This window comes from Mixophyes fleayi, chromosome 12 (assembly GCF_038048845.1).
Source record: "Mixophyes fleayi isolate aMixFle1 chromosome 12, aMixFle1.hap1, whole genome shotgun sequence".
NCBI lineage: Eukaryota > Metazoa > Chordata > Amphibia > Anura > Limnodynastidae > Mixophyes > Mixophyes fleayi.
The window spans coordinates 78823020-78836049 of NC_134413.1; the positions used below are offsets into that span (position 1 = coordinate 78823020).

General features: G+C 41.3%; 1 protein-coding gene across 1 annotated transcript in view; it reads right to left on the reverse strand.

Annotated features, from left to right (window-relative positions):
• LOC142108911 (NACHT, LRR and PYD domains-containing protein 12-like) overlaps positions 1-13030 on the reverse strand; it is a 42365-nt gene that overhangs the window by 1431 nt on the left and 27904 nt on the right. Inside the window, exons 9-13 of the mRNA XM_075192883.1 lie at positions 10462-10632; positions 6386-6556; positions 2310-2480; positions 1162-1329; positions 895-1059 (exon numbers count right to left, since the gene is read on the reverse strand). Coding sequence (XP_075048984.1) covers positions 895-1059; positions 1162-1329; positions 2310-2480; positions 6386-6556; positions 10462-10632 — 846 coding nt within the window. The remainder of the gene's footprint in view (positions 1-894; positions 1060-1161; positions 1330-2309; positions 2481-6385; positions 6557-10461; positions 10633-13030) is intronic.

Consider the following 13030-nt stretch of genomic DNA (forward strand, 5'->3'; position numbering starts at 1 on the left):
AAACTGTAGTTATCTATGTTCACATTGCTCAATATCTGTAAATTTATGAAGAAGAGATCCACAACTTTAGTACCACTACCAGACACACAGTTTCAGAAGTGTCATTTATTGTAACAGCACCTTTGTTGTCTATTTAACATAGTGTATCTGTTAGCTCTTCTATGTATGCAAAAGACAATGAGGAGCTGGAATAAAAGAACATTATTAGAAATATTAAAACTGGTTCTAAGACATACAAGGGAGAATTCAATTCCCCACGATGTGCCACTGAGTTCCTCCAGTATGGCAGCAATGGCACCGTGCCACCGTGCCACAAGGTGCACTGGAAAATCTATGATGTTCGGGTACTATAGTACCAGGACATGAGTGCAGCCGAACATCGCCGTGATATTCAGTGGCTCATGTCTGAGAATTTAAATCCCACCATAGTGCCAACCCCTGACGAAGTGTTCTATACAAGAAACGCATAGGCAGGATGGCACAGTTTGTAGAAATTGAGGGCGGAAGAGATGTAGATGATCTGAACAGTGACCATTTTAAAGCGCTACGGAATCTGCTGGCGCTATATAAATAAATGTTGATGATGATAGTTTTATCTGGCAGCTTTGGTTATTGGATCTGTTTGTATACCAGCATCTAAGGGAGGCTCTCTCCTTCTGTGTGCTATTTGCTATTAACTGTTATTAAAAACATTGATTTTACTACACTATAATGGGCTCCTTATTTCTAAAGGTTCCTGTATTTTCTGTACCATTCAAGACCTCTAAGCAGATGAGTATTTTATTAAATGCCTACATGGTGCAGTAAATGGGCACCTTTTAATATTTTGCAGTATTACCTTATGTAGTGCTCTCATTTCTTCTAATCATTTTAATAGTAATAAGCTCTATATACCTGATCTCTTCTAGGCTTCTAGATCTCCATATAAGTTCCTTGATGACGTTGTAGCCGCGGTCCTGGAAACAATTGGAACTCAGATCCAGATAGGTGAGGTTTGTGCTGTTGCTCAGTAAAATCAGCAGCGGAGCCTGTTCATCTGTCAGCTGGGTTCCCTCAAGACTGCAAGATACAACACACACAATCAAAGGGAAATAGAAATCGAACAGGTGAAGGATATACACTACCAAGTACCACCAATTTTAATATACTCATTATACTCACTCCAATTCCTTTATCCGGCAGGTAGGACTGGACAGAGCTGTCATCAAGTCATTTAAGCAAGGTCCGGCCAGGTCATTATTAGATAGGTCAAGTTTCCTCAGGGACTGGTTATTTCCTACTGTATAAGCCAAATGACAAGCATTGTTTGTTAGGCCAGTATTCCTCAATCTGTAGAAAAAGCAGAATAAAACCTAAGCATACATCTAATAATGAATTGCGAGGTGTGTATGTACATTAAATATGTGCTGCCTACCAGTATGATCACATTGCCCAAGTATTGTATTTGCAACTCAGATTTTTAAAAGCCAAAGAAGAGTTTAAAAAAATGTAATGATCGGTTTGTGTAATTATCTGAATTTCCCAAATGCCACTTTTGCAGAAAAAATGACCAAACCTAGGGGTAAATGTATCAAGGTGAGAGTTTTTCGGCGGGTTTGAAAAGTGGAGATGTTGCCTATAGCAACCAATCAGATTCTAGGTTTCATTTTGTAGAATGCACTATATAAATGATAGCTAGAATCTGATTGGTTTTTCAAACTCGCCGGAAAACTCTCAGCTTGATAAATTTACCCCCTAGTCCATTTATGGATTAATACTGATTAAGTAGTCACATAATATGCCTATATAAATTAGGTTCCATTTAAGATTAACACACAGTGAAACAGTTGATTTGGATTTTAAAAGTAATTTTAATCGATAATATCGGAATGAGAATAGAAGTTAAATTATGGTGTATTAAAACGTATTGGCATTTATATTGTGATTTGTATTTTTATTGTTAGGGATACTGAGACACTGAAAACGGCTAATCAGCACAGAAGATGGCTAATTAAAGAGGTTTGCAGGAAAAAGTGTCAGGAACTTGTTAGGAGTCAGTAATATTCTCTTTGGAAAAGTCTTGCCATATCATATATCTTTCATATTGAATCTCCCTAGTCGGTATACACAGTAAGATCGTTCCTTATTTTGTGCAATATATGAATAGGCAAAGTCTAATTTACAAAAATGTACAAACGCAACCCACAGTGCACAATCTGTTCTGTGATATCATGCACCTATTCTTGCTCAACAATACCCACATAGGCTAGTGAAGCAAGATGATGGCATCTTCGGTGTGGGCTAGAATATTTAGATCTGTTTATACTCACCGTAATTCCTCTATCCGACAGGTAGGACTGGACAGAGCTGTCACCAAGTCACAGAAGTGAGGACCTGCCAGCTGATTACCAGACAGGTCAAGTTTCCTCAGACACTGGTTATTTTTTATTACATAAGCCAGCTGGGAGCAGGAACTGTCCGTCAGCATATTGACGCTCAAACTGCAGGAGAAAAAGTGTCAGGAACTTGTTAGGAGTCAGTAATATTCTCTTTGGAAAAGTCTTGCCCCAGGAGAAGAAATGTGCTAGAGGTACTGAACCCGATTACTAATAATTTGTTACCAAACTTGAAGTGAAACATTCAACTTGGAACTTCATTGCTGTATCAGAAAGATGGTAATAATTGAAACACAGAGTTCTGACAGAGCAGACCAGTCTTATTTAGCTAGAGGTGGCCACCAACAATTTAAGGTGCGGCGCATTTATTTTTGCTTCTGACCTGATGACGAATGCAACTTGCTGATATTAGTCAGCTAATGAACTGGGATTTATAGGTCTGGAATTTTATGAATTACCTATCTCTGGGACGGTGGTGTCCCTTACAAGACTGTCTATTTCATATCTGGGATCACAGCTACATATGTTCCCAAATAGACTGTTGGTTTAAATAGAGATATCTGCTACCTAAAAGAGATTAGAGCAGCATGGCTTTGTATGTATGTTTTTGGAGTGTGGGAGGAAACCGGAGCACCCGGAGGAAACCCACGCAAACACGGGGAGAACATACAAACTCCTCACAGATAAGTCCATGGTCAGGAATTGAACTCATGACCCCAGTGCTGTGAGGCAGAAGTGCTAACCACTGAGCCACCGTGCTGCCCAGTCATCAGCAAATAGAACTCTTCTTGCCCCTGTCTCAAATGAGCAGAGTGAGGAAGCTCAACTGGGCATCTGTGGTCCGGCACATGTGATGATCAGTAGAGGTCCTTTGCTCTGCTCTTTAGAGAACATAGCGAAGGTCTTAGATGGGGGGAATTGGGGTGGGGAGTTGTCGCCACACTTACCTTTAGGCAGCATAAGTTTAGGCTCCACTGTGCTGAGGTGCAGGAATTGAATCTCCCTAGTCGGTATACACAGTAAGATCGTTCCTTATTTTGTGCAATATATGAATAGGCAAAGTCTAATTTACAAAAATGTACAAACGCAACCCACAGTGCACAATCTGTTCTGTGATATCATGCACCTATTCTTGCTCAACAATACCCACATAGGCTAGTGAAGCAAGATGATGGCATCTTCGGTGTGGGCTAGAATATTTATGCAATAGTTACGCACTCATATGCAAAACTAGGAACTAAATATGTAAATTAGAATCTAGGTTAAATAAGACACATCTGAGGAGAATTGCTGGTTTAGCGAGTGGCCACTGACAGACTTTCTCCCAATAAAAGCATGTGGGGACCCATTAATCAAAAATATTGTTATTTTGACTTTAAAGTTTATATTTAAAAGAAGTACTTTTCACTGTAATGTATGAATACTTTACAGCTATCCATACTGATAAGAGGTACTTATCTCTGTAAAGGCTATTTTTGCTCTACTAAGAATGCCCAATGCACGTATGGGACTACGATCCCAGTGTTAGTGTTCCATTCTACTGCTATAAAAAAAAAAAAAAGAATGCAAAATTCACGGGGTGCCTCTTAATGTTAGCATAGGTTTCAACAATGGCAATCCATTAATACAGAGAGCAAAGCAAAAACAAAACCCTTTGAGAAATAGGCCACCTGGGTTTTAACTTTTTGCAGGTGCTCTTGCAATTAAAAATATTCTTAATTGAAAAGACCTTTGGGTGCTAAAGGGTCTATCAGAGCTTTGTGGCTTTGTGAGAGACACCTGTAATGCAGGTACTGAAAAGGTCATTGTAGATAACAAAGGGACACTCTCGCTAAACTTATATTAACCAATGAGAGAGTGTTGGCTGTTGGCTGTGAAAAGGTCTACATGTAGTGGACAAAAAGCTTCACCATTGCAGCAATACCGGCAGACAGTGAATCTATCAGTTACCTCAAATTTTGGGAGGAACGGGTCTTAATATCCTTTTGTTTTCACCCTGACAGCTTTGTATGTAGACGTACTGAATGGAAATGGCCACCGAAGACCGATTTCAAGCTCATCAGGGGCGCACGGAGGATTGTCGGGTGGGGGGGGTTTCCCCCCGCCGACCCCAAAAAACCCCCCCAAAAAAAAAAAAAACAGAGAGAGAGCTGCTGCGCATGCGCAGCAGCTCCGTTTTGCCAGCGCTGTCCTATACAGCAGCCGCGGCGCCGTCTAAGAAGCGTCCGCAGCGGTGCTGTATACACTACAGCACCGCCGCGGACGCTTCTTTGACAGCGCCGCGGCTGCTGTATAGGACAGTGGCCACCTAGTTAGCGCAGGGGGGGTTTCTAGAGACTCAGAAACCCCCCCTGCGTGCGCCGCTGCTCATATCCAGCTAACACCTAGGACTTGATGAAATATGTTGCTGTTTTGGGCTGTTGCTTCCTAAATATTATAGAGTCCTGATGGGAGTGGTGAGTGGCTAATATCTTATGAGAATGTATTATTGCAAAGGTCCTATGTGACTAGTTCTGACTAATTTAGTGGTTTAACTTGCATGGACTAATCTATGAGTCCACCGTCAATACCGGTTGTTTTTATTTACATTTTACTGAACAATATTGCTCATTGAAAATGCAAAGGTTTTTCTTTTTACTATATAATTTTGTTTTTTATTGAGAAATATAGTATAAATTATGTTTGTTAGTAAAACTGGCTCTCTAGATTTAGGTTATTTCTATCACAATCGGAATTTAGACTTGTATTACTGTGACTGGATGGACCGCCTATGCCACCCTGTCTGTTATTGCTGGGAACCGGCTGGGCTTACTTTGCCACTGTTTCCTTTCGTTATTCCGAATACGCCCCTCCTGCTGCAGTAGGAGGAGCCTGCTGCCACCACTGGGCTCCTTTATGGCGCCCAGAACCACGTTCCTTCTGGGTAACTGTCACTGCTAGTGTACTCCCATTCTGGTACACTTGGGCTGGTACCCTTGACGGTGTATTATGGATCAGGGTGCTGTGGATGGATCCCCCCTGACCTATCACACTGGCCAGCTGCTGGGTAGCGGCAGAGTTGGTACTGGAAAGCTGAGTCCAAACCTCAGAAACAGCCAGAGGACGGATTAAATTTAGGGTCTAATCTGTAGGTCACAGGATTAAAGCAATATTGAAGAAGTTGTCAAACAGGGACTTGAAGCAAAGAGTGATGTTTATTGCTCAAGTGTCCTGACAAGGACAGTTCCACTGATTAAAGGTATCAGTGGTCAGGTCAGATGGAACATCAGAATGATACATTTCAGTTTACAATGGCTCCCTTTTTATACTATTTTCGATATAGTCTTACAGGCTATTTTTAGAATAAGGATGTAAACTGTTTACCAAAACATAGATTTACATGCATCTTCCTATGACCCTCACACATCAAAAGGTCTAATCAGCATGAGATTAGCATGAGTACTTTCTTCCAAGAGTTGCAGAATACACATTTCCTCCAAAGAAAATAATTCCCCAAGAAATGTTGCAAACCCCAAACAAGACATATCCTTACACCATGATATACAAAAGGCTTTCTAAACAAAGGCTTATTGTATCAGATATACACATCAGAAAAAAGGTATTTCCTCTAGCAAGGTTAAAACAGAAAAAAATAATTTTCTCCCCCTGGTCTCAGAAATTAAAGATTCCCCTTAACAAAATATACACAATATCAAAAATAAGTGCATGTGCAATTATATAAATAAGAGCCCTGCGCTATTTTCCTTTAAATAAATTTATGCCATAAGTTATTTATAAGTGATCCAGTCACAATTGCTATTGGCGGAATTCTATGTCCAACACTATGCGTTTTTTTTAACAAATATTTACTATGAGGTGTTATTGGTATTGGCATTCCATGATTCCTCATTGGTTGCCTTCTTCTCTAGCACCTGGTGACCATTATTTTTATATTACATCAGTACTCTCTGTGTATCTCATACATTGATCTCCTACGTGTCTCCTTCCTGTAAAGATCTGTTTATACTCACCGTAATTCCTCTATCCGACAGGTAGGACTGGACAGAGCTGTCACCAAGTCACAGAAGTGAGGACCTGCCAGCTGATTACCAGACAGGTCAAGTTTCCTCAGACACTGGTTATTTTTTATTACATAAGCCAGCTGGGAGCAGGAACTGTCCGTCAGCATATTGACGCTCAAACTGCAGGAGAAAAAGTGTCAGGAACTTGTTAGGAGTCAGTAATATTCTCTTTGGAAAAGTCTTGCCCCAGGAGAAGAAATGTGCTAGAGGTACTGAACCCGATTACTAATAATTTGTTACCAAACTTGAAGTGAAACATTCAACTTGGAACTTCATTGCTGTATCAGAAAGATGGTAATAATTGAAACACAGAGTTCTGACAGAGCAGACCAGTCTTATTTAGCTAGAGGTGGCCACCAACAATTTAAGGTGCGGCGCATTTATTTTTGCTTCTGACCTGATGACGAATGCAACTTGCTGATATTAGTCAGCTAATGAACTGGGATTTATAGGTCTGGAATTTTATGAATTACCTATCTCTGGGACGGTGGTGTCCCTTACAAGACTGTCTATTTCATATCTGGGATCACAGCTACATATGTTCCCAAATAGACTGTTGGTTTAAATAGAGATATCTGCTACCTAAAAGAGATTAGAGCAGCATGGCTTTGTATGTATGTTTTTGGAGTGTGGGAGGAAACCGGAGCACCCGGAGGAAACCCACGCAAACACGGGGAGAACATACAAACTCCTCACAGATAAGTCCATGGTCAGGAATTGAACTCATGACCCCAGTGCTGTGAGGCAGAAGTGCTAACCACTGAGCCACCGTGCTGCCCAGTCATCAGCAAATAGAACTCTTCTTGCCCCTGTCTCAAATGAGCAGAGTGAGGAAGCTCAACTGGGCATCTGTGGTCCGGCACATGTGATGATCAGTAGAGGTCCTTTGCTCTGCTCTTTAGAGAACATAGCGAAGGTCTTAGATGGGGGGAATTGGGGTGGGGAGTTGTCGCCACACTTACCTTTAGGCAGCATAAGTTTAGGCTCCACTGTGCTGAGGTGCAGGAATTGAATCTCCCTAGTCGGTATACACAGTAAGATCGTTCCTTATTTTGTGCAATATATGAATAGGCAAAGTCTAATTTACAAAAATGTACAAACGCAACCCACAGTGCACAATCTGTTCTGTGATATCATGCACCTATTCTTGCTCAACAATACCCACATAGGCTAGTGAAGCAAGATGATGGCATCTTCGGTGTGGGCTAGAATATTTATGCAATAGTTACGCACTCATATGCAAAACTAGGAACTAAATATGTAAATTAGAATCTAGGTTAAATAAGACACATCTGAGGAGAATTGCTGGTTTAGCGAGTGGCCACTGACAGACTTTCTCCCAATAAAAGCATGTGGGGACCCATTAATCAAAAATATTGTTATTTTGACTTTAAAGTTTATATTTAAAAGAAGTACTTTTCACTGTAATGTATGAATACTTTACAGCTATCCATACTGATAAGAGGTACTTATCTCTGTAAAGGCTATTTTTGCTCTACTAAGAATGCCCAATGCACGTATGGGACTACGATCCCAGTGTTAGTGTTCCATTCTACTGCTATAAAAAAAAAAAAAAGAATGCAAAATTCACGGGGTGCCTCTTAATGTTAGCATAGGTTTCAACAATGGCAATCCATTAATACAGAGAGCAAAGCAAAAACAAAACCCTTTGAGAAATAGGCCACCTGGGTTTTAACTTTTTGCAGGTGCTCTTGCAATTAAAAATATTCTTAATTGAAAAGACCTTTGGGTGCTAAAGGGTCTATCAGAGCTTTGTGGCTTTGTGAGAGACACCTGTAATGCAGGTACTGAAAAGGTCATTGTAGATAACAAAGGGACACTCTCGCTAAACTTATATTAACCAATGAGAGAGTGTTGGCTGTTGGCTGTGAAAAGGTCTACATGTAGTGGACAAAAAGCTTCACCATTGCAGCAATACCGGCAGACAGTGAATCTATCAGTTACCTCAAATTTTGGGAGGAACGGGTCTTAATATCCTTTTGTTTTCACCCTGACAGCTTTGTATGTAGACGTACTGAATGGAAATGGCCACCGAAGACCGATTTCAAGCTCATCAGGGGCGCACGGAGGATTGTCGGGTGGGGGGGGTTTCCCCCCGCCGACCCCAAAAAACCCCCCCAAAAAAAAAAAAAACAGAGAGAGAGCTGCTGCGCATGCGCAGCAGCTCCGTTTTGCCAGCGCTGTCCTATACAGCAGCCGCGGCGCCGTCTAAGAAGCGTCCGCAGCGGTGCTGTATACACTACAGCACCGCCGCGGACGCTTCTTTGACAGCGCCGCGGCTGCTGTATAGGACAGTGGCCACCTAGTTAGCGCAGGGGGGGTTTCTAGAGACTCAGAAACCCCCCCTGCGTGCGCCGCTGCTCATATCCAGCTAACACCTAGGACTTGATGAAATATGTTGCTGTTTTGGGCTGTTGCTTCCTAAATATTATAGAGTCCTGATGGGAGTGGTGAGTGGCTAATATCTTATGAGAATGTATTATTGCAAAGGTCCTATGTGACTAGTTCTGACTAATTTAGTGGTTTAACTTGCATGGACTAATCTATGAGTCCACCGTCAATACCGGTTGTTTTTATTTACATTTTACTGAACAATATTGCTCATTGAAAATGCAAAGGTTTTTCTTTTTACTATATAATTTTGTTTTTTATTGAGAAATATAGTATAAATTATGTTTGTTAGTAAAACTGGCTCTCTAGATTTAGGTTATTTCTATCACAATCGGAATTTAGACTTGTATTACTGTGACTGGATGGACCGCCTATGCCACCCTGTCTGTTATTGCTGGGAACCGGCTGGGCTTACTTTGCCACTGTTTCCTTTCGTTATTCCGAATACGCCCCTCCTGCTGCAGTAGGAGGAGCCTGCTGCCACCACTGGGCTCCTTTATGGCGCCCAGAACCACGTTCCTTCTGGGTAACTGTCACTGCTAGTGTACTCCCATTCTGGTACACTTGGGCTGGTACCCTTGACGGTGTATTATGGATCAGGGTGCTGTGGATGGATCCCCCCTGACCTATCACACTGGCCAGCTGCTGGGTAGCGGCAGAGTTGGTACTGGAAAGCTGAGTCCAAACCTCAGAAACAGCCAGAGGACGGATTAAATTTAGGGTCTAATCTGTAGGTCACAGGATTAAAGCAATATTGAAGAAGTTGTCAAACAGGGACTTGAAGCAAAGAGTGATGTTTATTGCTCAAGTGTCCTGACAAGGACAGTTCCACTGATTAAAGGTATCAGTGGTCAGGTCAGATGGAACATCAGAATGATACATTTCAGTTTACAATGGCTCCCTTTTTATACTATTTTCGATATAGTCTTACAGGCTATTTTTAGAATAAGGATGTAAACTGTTTACCAAAACATAGATTTACATGCATCTTCCTATGACCCTCACACATCAAAAGGTCTAATCAGCATGAGATTAGCATGAGTACTTTCTTCCAAGAGTTGCAGAATACACATTTCCTCCAAAGAAAATAATTCCCCAAGAAATGTTGCAAACCCCAAACAAGACATATCCTTACACCATGATATACAAAAGGCTTTCTAAACAAAGGCTTATTGTATCAGATATACACATCAGAAAAAAGGTATTTCCTCTAGCAAGGTTAAAACAGAAAAAAATAATTTTCTCCCCCTGGTCTCAGAAATTAAAGATTCCCCTTAACAAAATATACACAATATCAAAAATAAGTGCATGTGCAATTATATAAATAAGAGCCCTGCGCTATTTTCCTTTAAATAAATTTATGCCATAAGTTATTTATAAGTGATCCAGTCACAATTGCTATTGGCGGAATTCTATGTCCAACACTATGCGTTTTTTTTAACAAATATTTACTATGAGGTGTTATTGGTATTGGCATTCCATGATTCCTCATTGGTTGCCTTCTTCTCTAGCACCTGGTGACCATTATTTTTATATTACATCAGTACTCTCTGTGTATCTCATACATTGATCTCCTACGTGTCTCCTTCCTGTAAAGATCTGTTTATACTCACCGTAATTCCTCTATCCGACAGGTAGGACTGGACAGAGCTGTCACCAAGTCACAGAAGTGAGGACCTGCCAGCTGATTACCAGACAGGTCAAGTTTCCTCAGACACTGGTTATTTTTTATTACATAAGCCAGCTGGGAGCAGGAACTGTCCGTCAGCATATTGACGCTCAAACTGCAGGAGAAAAATCAGAATAAATAGATTGAGTGATACATTTTTGTTGCCATCTGTGAATATTACAAAAAGAAAACTGTTATTTTTAGAAGATTAGTGCATAACAAGAGATTTTAAGTCATCATATTCTGCATCATAAATTACCTGATTCTGACTCATGAAAAATTGGATAATGCGCCTCCTACAAAAAATATTACATGTATGTCACCACATATTAGCATGAGTAAATCTCGAAACAATGCTTTCACAACGTAAGCCATAGGATAGCATAGTGCCTGGAAACCCCCCTCCAAGCCTGGGGCACTGTGTAATTGAGGTGACTGGACCCTGCTCCAGCTTCACACAGCTCTGCTTGAAAAGGGAGCACTGCGTTCACCTAACAGTAGTGCACGCAGCATTGCCCATGTATATTATGGGGATAGGAAGAGTTGAAGAGCAGCCAAGCACTCTCTAAAATTATAGCCACGCCCCCATGCATACTGGTCACGCCCACTGGCAGCGTGGTGTGGAAAACCCCCCTCTACAAATCTTGCATTTGCCCCTGTAAGCGTATATAAAATGTGTCTGGGAACCATTCAAGAATTGCGAATCAAAGTAATCAAAAGAAGACACAGAGGGTCTGAATCATTAAGGAACGCAAAAATGTACATTGTGTTAACAAAAGAATGCATGCAATTTGTATGCCCGTATTCAACTACAAGCGGATATGAAGAAATGACTCTTGTTGAATACGGGTCTAGGTACGCTCTACCTTTATGGCACTTGCCGTGTTGCGACTGACAGACACACTATGGTATACATGCAATACATATGTGTAATTTAAAGTCCCAGCAAAATGCACAGAAAAGTACACAATTATTCTCTCCTATTAATAATATATTCATTATGAAAAAGGCAAGAAGACATTGAAAGGGACAAAAAGTGGGGTTTTCGTTACATTTATTTAGTTCAAACACATGTTGTAGCATACATACATATCTGCCAACACTACCAGTCGGCACTTATATCTGTCCTTTAGCTGGACCAAGTTATACGGCTAAAAAGCACATACCATAGAGATTTCCAGAGCTTGAATTGGCCGCTGGTGCGTCCGCTCGGCCTACTGTACATTGCCAACTTTAGTTCACCCCTTCCCGCCCCCGTTGTCCCCTTCAAATTGTAGGCAGTTGGAGTTATCATTTACGTGCAAACATGAAATCCGTTCTCTGCCGCAAGTCTCGGTTTCATGCAGGCGCAGAGCGAAAATACACAAAATACGCCACGTAAATAGACTTCTGTTTCTTAATGAATCAGGCCCAGAATTTGTGGCAAGAAGTCCATCCTTTAACTACGACATTTCGGACAATTTCAAGCGTCACCTTAAAGCTCTACAAGTTGATGACCGCACACCCGCTACTGCGTTGAAGTGTGAGAGTAAGATTCAAATAAAAAAAAAGTACAAACAAACAGTTCGTATATTGCAATAATGAGTACCAAATCGGGTCCACAAATAACTGGGAAGCATGCACTAAAAGCAAGATAATTAGGTAAACATAACCCACAATTGGGTTATCTGTCATTTAACAATTATAAACACCAGGGGCCTGAGTCATGTTCGGACACAACCTGCAAAAAGGATTGGATTGTTGCTGTCAATTCTGCTATTTTCCTGGGACCTTCCTGCTCGTTAACCAGAGGGAAAGTGGCCATGGATTGGTGCAGCAGTTTGCCTGCCTAACAAGCGGGGTGACAGATAATCATGTCCTACCAAGCTGGTAGATGTGTAAATATAAAGGGGTATGGACCACATAATATTGTGACCATTCTAAGTCGCTGAGCTAAACCACCTAGACCAGTGGATCCCAAACTTTCTCAGCTCAAGGCACCCTTAGTGTCTTCAAAATTTTTTCAAGGCACCACCAAAATAATTACCAAGTAGTCCCCAACCTTGCTTACCACTGGCCCTGACTGCGGCACCCCTTTGAGATCGCTGTGGCACCCCAGGGAGCCACGGTGCACAGTTCGGGAACCACTGACCTAGACAATCCGAGCAGGAGAGCTTTTATGACTATTTAGAGGCTGGCTCTGAAAGATAATGCGGATTACATTGGCGCATACGGTCAACATCCTCGAGACGTTGACCTATTCGCAGATCTGGCTGGAGTGGACGATATTATGGTCACAAAATGTACTGAACATTAATTGACGGTAAACATGTAGCATTTTGTTACTATTATTTTATTAGATATATAAGTCAGAGTGTTGTTACATAATAAAACATAGTTATGGTTTTTCACCTAACTGGTTGCCCGAGTGGTCTGAGAACCTTGTGTCCTTACAGGAAGAATCAGTCACCTAATGCCGGTCATGGATGAATTTAATATTAGTGGCTGATAATTCATCTGTCCTAAAGTACTCA